At 37.2% G+C, this 15,516-nt stretch overlaps 1 protein-coding gene across 5 annotated transcripts in view; it reads right to left on the reverse strand.

Annotated features, from left to right (window-relative positions):
* Nucleotides 1–15,516, reverse strand: part of bcar3 (BCAR3 adaptor protein, NSP family member) — a 76,824-nt gene that overhangs the window by 5,249 nt on the left and 56,059 nt on the right. For 4 of the 5 annotated variants that reach the window (XM_082188108.1, XM_082188107.1, XM_082188109.1 and 1 more), the window contains 3 exons: nt 6,067–6,195; nt 1,587–2,026; nt 220–320 (listed from right to left, as the gene is read on the reverse strand). In XM_082188108.1, the coding sequence (XP_082044234.1) occupies nt 220–320; nt 1,587–2,026; nt 6,067–6,195 (670 nt within the window). Of the gene's footprint in view, nt 1–219; nt 321–1,586; nt 2,027–6,066; nt 6,547–6,707; nt 6,735–15,516 lie in introns of those variants that run through there. The other variant, XM_082188110.1, reaches the window with a different exon arrangement.

The following is a 15,516-nucleotide window of genomic DNA, read 5'->3' on the forward strand; positions in this document are numbered from 1 at the left end:
ATTTCAATCCCACGTCTCATTTCACACATTTAACGATCAGTAACAGAAAGTGAATTTCAAAGGCGGGAATGTCAGCTTGACTTTGAGAATCACTTTCTCTTTGGCACAAAGTAAATGTGAGGAAGATGACTGGTTTTCAGGGCTGTCAGACGTGCATATCAGCGGAGGGCTGGAGGTGTGACGGGGTATCAAGGAGGATGAGAGCTGACAGGCACTCACCGATAGGGAGGAAGCTCTCCGACTGATGGGTCTTCAGTGGCCGTCTCCTCTCCTGAACGTGGTTCAGACATGCTGGTTGACTCCCACATTTATCTTTGTTGCTGTGAAGGAGAAAGACAGGTCACTTAAAGTCTTCTCTACCGATCTTTTAGAGTAAGATGACAAAGTTGACACCACTCTTAATTGAGTTTTTAAAGGTTCTGTGGTGTGATATGAATTTTTAAAGTACAAATTCCATGCAGTCTCTGAATTAATGTGAGTTCATGCAACCTTCACAATCATTTTAATGCCATTCTCAAATTGATGAGGTTGTAAGCTATTTTGACACATTGTTTCCAAAAGTTAGGACTTCCATATGCTGAATCTTCACAAATAAGTAAAACTTTCACTTATTTAATGCTTATTTATGCTTAAAATATCTTTATATTAATGTGAAGATGTCACACACTGCAGGACTGAATAAATGAACATATGAATATTTCCACATAAATAATGCAAATAATGCCTTTTTTACTTCCTGTTGGGGTGCTTATGAGCAAAACTGTCAAGGATTTCCAAGAGATTGCCATTAAGAAATGGAATGTGCGACCCAATAATTGCTGACAAAATGATATACATTTTATTATATAGATTTAAGGGGAATTTGTCAAATCATGACTAGTCATTTTTCAGAGTAGACCCCAATTATATAATGCAAATATTCTAAATTTTATTTCTAGTATTGTTTATTTGTGATGTTTCTTTTGTAATTCATGATGAGGGCAGTCAAACCACAGAATTTCCTTTAACCTGAAATTGTTTAAAAAGATTGAAACAAAATGTAAATCACATGAGCTAAATTGGTAACACTTTACAATAAGGTTCCACTTGTTAACATTAGTTAAGTACATTAGTTAAAATAATTCTAATTTCTAATTTCAACATCTACTTGTACATTAATTAATATAATCTATTTAATGAACCTGAGCTGACATGAACAAAAAATAAACAGTTATATTTTTATTAACTAACGTTAACAAAGATGAATAAATATTGTAATAAATGATTTGTTAACTGTTAGTTAATTTTAGTTAATGATGCCACTACATATGTATGTTTTACTTTCTAGCCAAGTGTTGGAAATATGAATGGAACTAATTATTGGTCTTTTTTTTTGGACAGCTAAATTAGATTTTTTTCCTAAATAGAGATTCTGAAAAGGCCAAATCTACCAAACCGTTTGAGAACTAGAATCTATAATTAGTAAATCCTATTATGAGTAAAATTAATTAATCTCTCTTATTTCCTCACATTTGTGATTTCTTCTTGGCGGTAAAGTGTAGCAATGAATAATAGTGAAAAGGGCCATATGATTGTGTTTCTCTCACCTGAGGAGGTTCCCACGGCTGAGGGTGTGATCCTGGGTGTGTCCGTTCATGATATTCAGACTTAACCGTTTCGAAGTCAGGCTCTTTCTCTCGGAATATCCCGCCTCTACACGTATACATCCAACTCCATATTTCTCCTCCAGGCATCTCAGAGGCAGAGCTCTGTTGATTGGCTGAAAGATAATCGCTCCGACAACCTCCGATACCGGCTCCCGGTTGCCCACATAGTATCGCACCAATGCGGGGACACTGTCAAATCCCTCCTTCTCAAACAGGTACTGGATGCGTGAGTAGGCCTCATTCATGGCCACTACTCGTTTGTTGATTTTGAAGTGTTGAGGAGTGTTCTTCCACTGGCAGGTGAGGACATAGTTTCCCGGGCTGGACAGCGAGTCTCGGATCAGAAAGTCTCCATCACGCTGGACCAGGTTTTCAGCCACCTTCAATTCAAACACACAATTTTCATTGTTTTTTGTGGTAGCTTTTTTTCTCTCTCTCTTTCATATGTACTGTATTTTCCTGCCTCCCTTAGTTTAAAGTATTTTGCATGTTGGATATTGGCCTAAACATTAGGTTGTGGTTCTAAATCTGCAAATGCAGAATGAACAAGCTCAAACATTGGAGAAAACATTTTTGAGGTAGTGATGCTTTTCTTCTCATAAATTCGTATGTAGCTTTGTGCTTATATTCCGTCCAATCAGATTATGTATACATCCTCAGTAAACATTACAGAACTAATTTTATGACAGTGATACATGGCATGACCTAGATCTTTCTTTGTTTTGTGGTTCACTGGTGCATTCAAGCAGTTCAGAATGATGGACTACCTCTCCAAACTGAACGTTAGGAAGCCATTTGGAATATTAATTAATCAGTATATAAATCACTCAAAATCAGTGTAGAATAATTCCCGGCCATAAAAAAAGTCGCTGTTTGGATTTAAAATTGGCAAATGCTTAAGAGTCTATCATTGGATCATTATTGCTGTGATTATTATGTTTCTAGCATGTTATATGTTTGGCAACAGTTCTTCTAACCCTAATTGACAAGATCTTGTCCAAAAATTGATGTGATGTAAATAACACCACAACATTTATTTCCATCAAGAGGTGCATCATTTCTTTTTGTCAAGATCTTGTGTTGACAATGCAAGAGTCCAGCACTCTGTAAAGTCTCCTCCAGCACACCACAAATACTTTTTTAATGAATTTAAGGTCTGGACTCAGAGGTTCTTCTTAATTATTATTCTTGCTGAGCTCCCTCCCAACCACAATTTGAAGTTATGCATCTTGACATTGTGATCCTGGAATATGGTCATGATGTGTCTTCCCACATGGTTTGTTTAAGAAATGAAAAGCTACACACTCAATCAATTAGGGTTAGAAGAACTGTTGCCAAACATGTAACATGCTAGAAACGTAATAATCTCAGCAATAATGATAGACTGGTAAGCATTTGCTTATTTAAGGCCAAACAGTGACAATTTTGTTTTGTTTTTTGGCCTGGCAGAGAGAGTGTGTGTGTGTGTGTGTGTGTGTGTGTGTGTGTGTGTGTGTGTGTGTGTGTGTGTGTGTGTGTGTGTGTGTGTGTGTGTGTGTGCGCATCCTTATTCATTATAATATATCATTATGCCTTTAGTTTATTAGTTTATATAAGATTAGATTAGTTTTATGTAAGTTTCTATGTCATTGTTTCATATTACTTCCCCAGAATGTGTTCATGAGGAGATCAAACACTAATAAATCAATGTTAGCATGTGTGTTTGGAGCAATGGATCAGCAGTGGCACCAGGAAAAGAGTCATTAAGTCTGATTAGAATCGCTGAGTGTTTATGACTGTTTTCATGGTTGTACTAAACAGCTTTTCTCAGGCCTGTCTTATGGTATAAAACAGCAGCTAAAAAGTTTGTAGTTCACTGGACAGACATGCTCAGATAGTTATGGCTGTGCATTTTGTTTGTTCAAGTATGCAGAATAAACTAATTTGATTGTGGTAGTTTCACAGGTTGCTGCCTACATTGTCATCTATAATTAATCAGTCTTCATCTTTTACCATCCATCATGTTTTTTCCCCCCAAAGTGATAGAACACTGCCGGGAATTTACATTTTGAAATCAACCACAGGCCATTTCACACCATTGGCATGTCTTTCCTTTTCCCTTGTCTGTAGTTTGTTTGTTTAACTTCAGCCGAGCAGGTCAGACTCGTCCTGCTGAAAGACACTGCAGCCCACATGCTGTCAGAGGGAAATGCTTGATCGCAGGGTGTGTAGTGATCCAAGGACCACTCAAAAGAACAAATGAATACATGTCTACAAACTCACTGCTGATTCCTGTTAACAGTGATGGGTAATGTACTGTAAGTGTAGAGAATGAATGAACAATCAATCATCACAAACATGCATCATATTTTATGGGCACCTTTTGTGATGCATGTAGTTATATTTATGAATATTTAGACAGTCTAATCCAATTATATATTTCAAAGTGTCTCTTTAAGTGGCCCCTTTTCCTAAATATCCATATCTATTTTTTATTTACATATTTTTTTTCTACGTGTGAACCCGATAAATTGTATTATAAGGTCATTTATAAGGTTTGTTGAGCCATGATGAATGAGAATGTTCCATTGTGACTGGTATATTTGTGGTGTAAGCAGCAGTAGCCTGACTCTGGACGCTGGTAGTTCTGATCATATGATGCCGTTAAATAAATACACCTCAGGTCAAATAGCAGTCATGATTCATCACTATATTAACCACTCTGCTCTGCAACAATTGTCGATGGATGGGTTGTCAGTTTCAGGGACATATCCTGCATAGGAGCATGGGAAAGAGGAGCCAGGGTACATGGTTTTCATACGAGCGGATCTGTAGCTGTCAGCACTGGGATGTCTGTCGCAATGAGAAACTGTTGATGGCTGTTTTTGAATATAGCTTAGTGTTAATGAACTGTCCAAAATATAGTGTTTAAAAGGATTGTTCACCTTAAAAATTCTGTCTTCAATTGTTCCAAACCTGTATGAGTTTGTTTCTTCTGTTGAACACAAAAGAAGATATTATAAAGAATGTTGGTAATCAAACAGTTGAACGGCACCCATTGACTTGCATAGTATTTTTTTCCCCTACTATGGAAGTCAATGGGTACCGTTCAACTGTTTGATTACCAACATTCTTTATAATATCTTCTTTTGTGTTCAACAGAAGAAAGAAACTCGTACAGGGTTGGAAAAACTTAAATGAGTAAATGATAACAACATTTTCATTTTTGGTTGAACTATCCCTTTAAGCACTGTGAAATGTACTTTCATTAGAGGTATTGGTAGTTTTGCTGTTTGTCAAGCTAATCTAAGATCTCGTGGAGCTGACTACACTCTAGCATACAGTCCAGACTTCAGATTTTGAGTTTTGTTTCAATGAAATCTTTTGTTTTCCTTGATCTTGGGCAAGTCTGGGTGTGAATGTGGCTTTTCCTGTTCTGTTCTGTTCTGTGTTTGGCACCTCTAAACCAGTTTAAAACAAGTATTGATCAACCAGCTACACTACTGACGACAATGGACTCTCTGCTCCAGATTTGTCAAAGCATTTCACATTTTTAGACAAGTTAGAAGCATACATTTTAAGTGTATATTTGTATATATTCCTTAAATATATCTGTTTAAAAGGATCATCAATATGCAATTTCACATAGCTAGAAAGCTTAAGCCAAGCAAGTAAAATTGCACGTAAAGGTTAAAGAAACATTTTAGAAGGTCAGACACTATTTATAGGTTATTATTTTGCACAACATGCCTATCAGGTAACTATGTATCTACATGTTTCATAATTGTTGACCTTAGCAAGAGCATTATAATAAGTACAATAATTAAAAGTGCCAAAAAAGTACTGTAGCATTACCATGACATAAATATTGTAATTTGATAACACCATGTTTTTTGGACATTAATTCTGCTAATACTAAAGTATTCTTTGAAATACCATGCAAAAACCATGGTACAGTACATGCATATGGTAAACATTCAGTACCATGATTTATATCCAAGAATCATGACACTAGATGTTGCATCACAGTACCGTGGTGCTTCCACAATACTTTTTGTAAATTTAACAAGTTAGCATTAAGAACATCTAATGCAAGTCATATCCTCAGTGTATTTCTTCCCTTAATCAAGTCTTACTCTAGGCTCTAGCTGGAGCAAACATGGCCACATGTCTTTATTTCATTATCTTTTTATACAAAGAAAGTGAATGTTTGAGTGCCAGATACAGGCATGACTTCAGTGTGACTTCAGCTATGCTTTTGACAGCAGAAAGATCACTGCTGTCAGCCACATTCAACGTCCGAACAATATTTCAGAGACATTGTAACTGTACACATATATACACTAAATCACAGAAACAGCTACTCACCACAGAGAGCCTCATAATACAAACATGATCTGTTAATGATCACCCACCCCTCTCCCTCCTCTTAAAGCTGTACCTGTCTAGGGATGGCTCCGTGATACCAGGCATGGCTCCGTGGTTCCTCACTGCTTAGTTTCAGTTCTTCCTCTAGTTCTCTTCGAAGCTTCTCCGGTGGTCCATCCATGATGTACTTGTCCCTTGAAAACTGCACATAGATGGGAACAGAAGAGTATGTTAGAGCCATGGTGGCCCTATGGTAGATGGTATGTTTGTCTCTATGATTGAAGTATAATGGTGTTAGTCTTTTATTTGTCTCCACTCTTCTTCTTTTTTTTGTATCCCCCTCCCTACTTTTTGCTATGTGACTCAGTATCTGACTGGCTGATGGATCCCTTGCTTCCTGTGCTGATCTATTTGCTGTGACGCCCAAGCTCCCTCCCTCTTCCTGTCTGTCTCCGCCTCCAGAATCCGCAGGGCATACCGTACCTTTACCTGCACACACCAACACACCCCCGCTGCTCTGAATCATCATGGACTTTTCAGGTTCATTGGAAAGCTGTGGATTTCACAATTTAGGAGATTTTTTTGAGAATCGTTTTTTTCACTAAGAAATTACTTTAGAGTTTAGGTTAACAAATAGACTGATAAGTCATTTTCTGTGAAACATGAGCTTTGATTAGAACTAATAGTTTGCACTAATGCCATAAATCTACTTACTCGGTAAAGCATAGTTCATTATCTTTCCAGTCAAGGTCGCTTCATTCTTGCTTTCACTGTCTCAATAACATAACTCAGTCATGTGACCTGATTGTAATAGAATTTAAAAACAATTGGCACAAATAGCACTTTATAGTCTCATGAGTTTCAACATTGATTCCCAGCTAAGCACTGACAACATAGACCGATTATGCAATTTTAATACTCCTTCGTGTCTTAACAAACATCACATGCCACTGTTGTTTATCAACAAAGTATGAGTTGTATTAATGCTCTCCTGTGACTAAATTACTCTGGCTGTGTTTGGAATGGTATATTAGTGTATTGCACATCTAATGTATTATGAATTAACATTAACAATGAATGAATATTAGTATATTTATAAATTATATTATATAACCTATATTACTATATTGATCAAAACTGTGGAATATCCATTGTTAGTTTATGAAACCTAATGCATTAATGTTAACAAATGATTTTTAAATGGTATCGATCATTTGCTTGCAGGATACGTAGTGCATTAACAGCATAGGTAGTATAGAGTAGTAGTAGTTTTATAGGGTTTAGGGCAGTGAAGCATCCGTGAATAATCTGTTATAATGATTTGGAAATTATTTGGAAATGTCTCTTGAGCAAGCAAGACAGGTCATGATGTCATATCCAACGTACCCAGAGGCAAGAGTGTTTTGATTTCGTTTTTGAGAAATGAATACTTTTATACAGTTAGGATGCATTAAATTGGTCAAAAGTGACAGCTAAGACTTCAGAAAAAAATCTATTTAAAATAAATGCTTTTTTTTTTTTTTACTTCATCAAAAAATCCTGGAAAAAAAAGTTTCACAAAAAATATCAAGCAGGGTGTTAGGCACAATGCAAAGCAAATTTCTTAAAACCCTGTTAGAAAATAACAAGGACACTCTGTAAATAAATTAATAAATAATTGTATAATTTATCTTTTTATATATTTATTTAAAGCAATTGAAAGCATATTAAAATATTAGATTTCTGAAGGATCATGTGACACTGAAGACTGGAACAATTATGCTTTGCAATTACATTAATAAATTAAATTTTAAAATATGAACATAAAACAGTTATTTTAAATTGTAGTAATATTACACAATATTATTTTGTTTACTTTGTCATTTTTTATTAAATAAATGCAGACTTGGTGAGCATAAGAGATTTCTTTCAAATGGATTTAAAAAATTTAAACAACGAAAGTGTACTTTGCTTGTCAACCATAAGCAATTTGACCAAATAATTCATTATTTTTGTTTTTATTTATATGCATATAAAGATGCTGTGTTTCTAAGATGATTTTGTGGTATGCCAAACACTCTTTAAACATGGTAAAATTACTATAATGGTTTATTGCTTTATTGAATGTGAATGGGTGAGTTGCATTCTACACTTGTGTTACAGCCTATAGGCAAGAGGCTGTTACATATTTCAGATTGGGGATTTCAAGCGTATTCTTGTTTCCTTTTTGTTTAAGTGCTTGGAATGGCAGCTATGTGTGGTACCCAACCTCAGAGACCTAAAGTGGTACCTTTGTGCTGTAGCTGGTAGTTGTAAGCGGTGGGTACTCAAGCACAGCACTGCTGCATAACCCAGAGCTAAATCTGTGCGTATGGGGGAAAAGTCCCAGCAGGGCTCCACGTTTCAATTTTGTAGTTGTGGTCTATGGAGTAATATGTCAAATAAAACCAATGTAAGGGCAAAGGTAATTAAAATTGATGAGTAACTGTCTTGTGTGTGCATGCTCAGTAGTGGAAACTTCAATTGATATGACACTGTTTGACAGATTTAATTAAATCGACTGCATCACTCAAACATGGACCCAGAGCCAGATGATGTTGTTGTGTATTTTATTTAGTCCTATTTTAATTTGTCACTGTAGCTTTGCATGGCTTTTTATGGCTTGATGAATGACTCACTTGGGTTTTCTTAAACCTGCCAAGATATCGGAGTATGGCTGAGAACCCTGGTGGTGTACAGTGACATCAATGCTCACAACAAGTGATGTCATCACATTTGTGCTGTCAAAAGGAAACTAGAGCCTAGTGCACTACTGAGGACTTCTGCATTATTGGGCCGTGTTTATAATATTATTTTACATCTAAGATATTTATCAAGGCATGCAAGCAACATTATTGTGTGTATTACCATATACAATAAAAGTACAAGTACAATAAAAATGTGTAGTAGTATATGAAAGTCATTTTCATCATGTAAAAACTCAATATACATTTCATGTTTTTCCAGGCCTGACAGCAGCAGACAAGCTACATCAGTTTTCTGTGATGTTGATAAGATGCTTAGCTGTCAGTTTCTCTCTCTCTCTGTCCAGTGACCCATAGCCCAAGCAGTGGTCTGTCTGTCAGGCAGTTATTAGGATCTAACTGACCACAATCTGTCACTGTGGTCCACCACAAACCACTGCACACAGGCCCGGAAATGTGGATATCTCTGTGTATTTTGGGAGACGACAAAATATATGAATGTTAAACATAAATCATACGATAGTATATGATTGTTCTAAATGATTAGTTTGGTGTTTTTTTTACTTAATATTTTATATGTAAGGTTTAGAATAGCCTTTTGGTTTGGATATTTTCAAATGTTAAGTTATCTGAACAAATCCACTAATATGTATTGATGGATTTATGGATGATAATCAACAAAAGATGTTGTAGATACTGGACATTGATACTGTATAAATTTTACAATAAGATCTCTTAATTCTGGTCTTTTGAGTAACTGATTTGTGATGGAAAACCTCTCACGCACACAAACATTTGGCAGAGTCGTATTACTTCCTTGTTTTCCTTCCTTGAGTGGTTGGTGGATAATCCTGTCCGATTGATCCTCATGTCAACTCGTCACTGATCATTCAATCGTTTTCAGAGGACTGAAGGACACTTTTTAGATGGTCAGATGTTATGATTATTTGAAAGGATGTAACTAAACTACTGAATTAAAGACTGGTGCATTTCTTTGAAAGCAAACTATAAAGTATATTTTAGCAACTCTTTGCTTATTAAACCAAATATATTCAAGTCATGCCGAGTCAATGGACCGTTTTTCCCTTTATATGGAGAAGCTTCAAAGATCCTTACTATGTATAGAGACTGACAAACCCAGGCCACAGCGAGGACTGAAATACACTCTGATGCCTCTGGTATTGTAGTGAGGGACGAGCGTTACACCCACTTCATTTAGACAACAGCGATCCAAGCCAACACCCCGCAAGCCACAAATTACAGTGACCAGACGATACATAGTCTTACGCTGACTGGGAAAATCTTTCAAAGCACTTGTTTGTGCTCAGTGTCTTTCAACTGTATTACACAATACAGTGACTAAAACAAAAATCTGAAGTATAACTTTTAGTAAAAACATATGAGCATGAGATTTTATTCAGGTTGAGCTGAATGCTAATATTTGTTGGACTTGATGTTCATGTTTTTGGTTTTATGACTGCTTTGTGATTGCATGCCAGCTGAGGTGGTGTTAATCTGGCACGGCCATCGCATTCATTCAGCGCTACGACATCGTGGATCCATTTAGAGGTGCGTTGAGGCTATAAATGTTTAAAAATAGCCAAAGCTCAGTTGCTCGAGCAGCTCGATAGCACCATGACGAATAATCCCTCCATCAAGCAGCAGAGCTGATATATTTGTACATCAGATCAATCACCTCTGCTTTTAGTTGTAGCCATTTATATATTGTAATTTTTATCTTCACATATGAGGGGCTGATTGCTAAGGTTCTTTTTTAAATAGTGGCATGCTTTTTGAACGTGAATCATAATGGAACATTTGGATGTATTGAATGAGGGTTCAAAGGTCTCACTGGGTAAGTGCAGAGCACAGGTTAGATATCGACAGCAGAATGGGTAACATAATGACATATACGAGACACTTTGCAGGATTAAAAATTGTCTGTAGTAGTTTGTAAGACATCATAAGCATAGCTTAGTAACCAAGCGCACATTAGATCATATTGGCACATGTCAGAACAAACTGTGCTCATGGCTTTTCCAGTATAAGATGATGAGCTCAAAGGCTGAATTTGATCTGGAAAGCCACTTCTGGATAATTATTATGGATGAGATGACATTCCCCTGTTAATTATCGAACGTCTAATCCTCTTTAGTTTGCTCCACAAGTGGCCGTTCAGCAGCTTAGTGAGTGAACGGTTAAAAATCCATGTTTGATTTGGAAATTGTGCAGATTATGGCAAAGTGCACGGCTAAAGATGGAGATCATGTACATATGTTCAGACTGACTTGTGATGGAAACCAGCATGACAAGTAATCCAATGGCAGAGTTAGTCATTCTCATGACTAATGATTTGAGATTTGAACAGACATAAGTATCTTTAATGCTGTGGCTTGTTGAAAAGGACTAATACTTTTCTAAGCAATCTGACTTATAGGTGGATATTAAAAGAGGGGAAAAAATCACAGACTCACAGGACCTTAAAGGTATAGTTCACCCAAAAATGAAAATTCTGTCATCATTTACTCACCCTCAAGTTGTTCCAAACCTGTATTAATTTCTTTCTTGTGCTGAACACAAAAGATGATATTTTGAAGAATGTTGGTAACAAAACTGGTCCCCATTGACTTCCATAGTATTTCTGGTCCCCATTGACTTCCATAGTATATTTTTCTATACTAGGGAAGTCAGTGGGGACCAGCAACTGTTGGTTTACTAGCATTCTTCGAAATATCTTCCTTTATGTTCAAAAGAATAAAGAACTTCATGCAGGTTTAGAACAACTTGAGGGTGAGTAAATGATGACAGAATTTTCATTTCTGGGTGAACTATCCCTTTAAGAAAACAGGTATCTTAGTCATCCTTAGATACTAGAATATCATAGAGACTACAGTAGTAACCACCCAGAACATCCTAGAAACCACATAGCGATGTGCTAAAATGAATATGAAGACCTTGGCATCACAAAGCAATGCATTGGCAACCATCCTCTCATTGTGGCGGCGTCTTTATATGGGTAAGCATTACACATCTTAACATAAAATGTAGAAATCATGTTATTTCCTGTTGATTCCTGTGGGGGCTTGAAGGATGGAGACCCTCTGTCTCAACCCTGTAGGTTGAGATTCCCAAGGGTTTCAGGGGGTCATTAGTGGCCTCTTATGTGCAGGACAATCGACCTGGTCTGGGCTTTGGTGTTGGGTCACACCCTTCCTGAGCCAGAGTAAACAAAAAGGGCCATCAGCGTGTCCCATCAGTCTCCTGGGACTCTAAACACAGGACCTCTTCCTCTCTTATCTCACCCTCATCACATTGTCCATTTAGATGGTCCCTGGGGTGTCTGCCATGTTCATGTGTTCCTGGACAGGGCAGCACACATTTCAGTTGGAAGAACTGCGGATGTGACAGATGCTCATGAAAGATTTATTGTCCTTTTGAAGTTATATCAAATAAATATTTTGTTAGTGGAGTTTTGATGTATTGAAGTATGAATACATTCTGCATAATAGGGATGGGAATCAGCATGGACTTGGCTAAACAATATTATACTATATTATTTTTTATTTAGTGTGTGTATATATTGTCATTCATTATTATTTACATATTTGTTGTATTTATTACTGTGTTAAACTGATGTCTGATTCAACATTTATGTATTTATCATCTAAATCATTTTTTTGCTTGACAATACTATGAATATTCTCACGCCAATTTCTATATTTATTTTTTGTTCTATAAAGTGTGTGTGTGTGTGTTTGTTATATACTTATACTTATTATACAAGAATATATTATGAGAATATCAATACAATATTGTTAGGTCAAATATGCCAATGCTTTAATATATTGACTGTAGGCAACTGAGGTCTAGAAATAAGCTAGATCCCCCCCTTCTTGGACTCTTTCTCATTTAATCACATTCTCTCCATTTCAATCTGTGATCCCCAGCCCCCTCATTCCATTCCAGTTTTGTCCCAATCAGCGTGGCCCAGCCCTGGCTTTGTAAGGAGGGCAGAGGGGGAGATTAGGGCCTGGGGCAGCTGTGCTGGATCACTTTGAACATGGCCTCTTTTTAATGTTTCCTCGAGCGTGCTCAATTTGTTGTACAGCAAAAAGGGGAAAAGATGGAAAAGTAGGGGACACGCTTGTCCTGGGGACTCAAAATTGCTGAAAGCCATTGGTTAGAAAAGAAAGCCTTGAGCTTGGAAAATGCCTTTAAGTCCTATGCATGGAATGCTCGAGGAAGGTAGAATTAGAGGAGATAAAGTGAGAAAAAAGATGTTTAAATTAAAAGTTATTGTTCATGTTCTTGCTCTGCTCGTGAATGATTCAGTACACATTATTGCAAGACACATTATTTAAATGTAATTTTTCATCAAAATGTGAGAGCTTGCTCTGACTCAAAAATATCTTTCATTTTCTGCTTCAAACATGTGCCAGTGGTGTTTCAGGAGGGTAGTTGTCCTCCACAGTTGACTACTCGCATTAGATTTTGCTCTGTTTTGATATGTAATACCCATTTTTCAATGGATAAAATCATCAATTGTTTATTTTTCCCTTTTTCACGCAGTCCAGGCTTGAGAGTGAATTAAATATATATATATATATATATATATATATAATTATTATTTATTTATTTATTTATTTATTTATTAATTTTTTTAAGAAGCCGCCGCTTGGTCACAATGATGATTTAATCCCTGATCCAAAAACATATTCTTTTGTTTAGCACTGACAGGAGGTGAAACTTTTGCTGTTGACTGATGGAACTGTGCCAGGCTGTGTCAGCACCTCTCCAGCAGCCTGTCAATCAGAGAGACTTCCCGCTGTCCCACTGCTCTGCTGAGCTTCTATTTCTGCCACAGCCATGATGCTTCTGCTGTGTTACACTGTCAGTGTGTGGGGGAACCGCTGTTGCATGTCTAATGCGTGGGAAGTGTTAGAGAAAAATTCGTTAATTTGTCTGGGTGTTCCAAAAATGATTCACTGATTCGTTTTAGTCATCAAATGCATTCTCAAAAGTATGTGCCTCATTTAACATTAGTTAAATACTGCCTTTATAACAATATTTTCAATGAAAGGTGCAGTATGTTATTTCTCAAAGTCGCTGCTGAACATTGTTGATATTTGAAATCAACCCAAACAAACACACCCCTCTCTTCATTGCTCCGCCTCTAAAGCTCACCCTCCAATCCTAACCACCCTGCAGTCGGTCTCAAACCATCATCGTGGCATGCTAGGCGGGTGCACTGACAAGGACACTAAACAGTAAACACTGCATTCCCTAGCAGTCATCAGCCTGCACAACTCTCACTAGCTGGCCTCCGTTACACACGCAATGCAAGAGTGGATGTCTATCGTAGCAGAAACGCAGCACAATAATGCTTCACAAAAAAATAAAGTGAAGATGATGAACAAACAACAAAGAAGCACAAAAAATTTACATACACATAATTAATCTGGTTTTAAAAACATCTGTTTCTGCCATTTAAAGATGGAACCAAATGCAGGGATCTTAAGACCTGTTTCAGAGTTGGACTACTTTTAACTTGACAGCATCTTAAAAGTGCTTGTTGAATGCTCAAAAAACACAAGTCATAAAGTTTTAGTCCAAAACAAAGTTAGGCCCTGTCCCAAATGGCACACTTTATGTGCACTTGTGGACTTACAATGGCCACAGCTTGCGTGTGTCCGTTAAAGACAAAAGACCATTGGGTGTCCCATTTGTCATTTTAGGTTTCAGAAGCGTGCTCCCTTCGACACGGAAGTATAAATCAGCCTTTAGGGTTCCATTTGGGACAGGGCCTTAGATTCATGAACACTTCATGAAATTGGTTCAACCACATAATCATTAAAAAGAATGATTCGACATTCATAGAATCCATGTCAGGTGTTAATCTATGCCTCTACTAAACAAGTAAGCCTGCTTATTTAAGGCAGACTTGTCACGGTTTAGGTTTCAGCCCTCTACAGGGTAGAAGAGATTCACAGCTGTACTGTACAGTACACACCACCCTCCTTCCCACAACTGCCCCTCACACTGACCAAAATAAAGCCCCCAAGTTGTTTCCACCACATTTACTTAGAAATCATTCGCTGCCAGATGAAGCCTTCTATGATCAAGGAGGTTCAGTGAGAAATTTCCTCTCGAAAGAAAGAATCCATACAAGAGGCACCAACACTGCCCTCTCTGTCCTTCTAACTCCCACTGACCCCCAACACCATCGAAAAGACCGGAAGTCTCCATGACAACCTAGCACTATTTTTAGAAATAAGCCCAAAAAATGTGGACCAGACCCGAATGTTTTTAACAGACGTTCAAACCCTGAGAGCGAGGGTCCGCTGAGTTGGCTGGCCAGAGCTGAGAAATAACAAACATGCTGCTATTTCTGGCCAATTCAGCCTTAGAATTTGAAAATATAGACTGTTTCGATAAACATGCCAGGAATCTGGCATCAGTCTTCATGCAAAATACATCTATGCATTTGGCTGACACTTTTATCCAATGCAACTTGCACTGCATTCAAGCTACACATCTTTTGGTTCATGCATTCCCTGGGAATCGAACCCATGACCTTGGTGCTCTACTGGTTCAGCTACAGGAATACTGCTATTAAATGCAAGACTATTGAATGAGCTATTGACATTCTTGATCTGTGCATATCTGTTTGCAGTCTGAAGTATATTAGAAATAAAAGTTTGGAAATGAGAAAAAAAAATTCCAGACATTTTAGTTTGTTCCAGATTCTCCTGATATGCACTGCTTTATTGTAGGCTTTGATGGACCATAGATCAATAGTT

The sequence above is a fragment of the Leuciscus leuciscus genome, assembly GCF_965113295.1.
Source record: "Leuciscus leuciscus genome assembly, chromosome: 13".
Taxonomy (NCBI): Eukaryota; Metazoa; Chordata; class Actinopteri; order Cypriniformes; family Leuciscidae; genus Leuciscus; species Leuciscus leuciscus.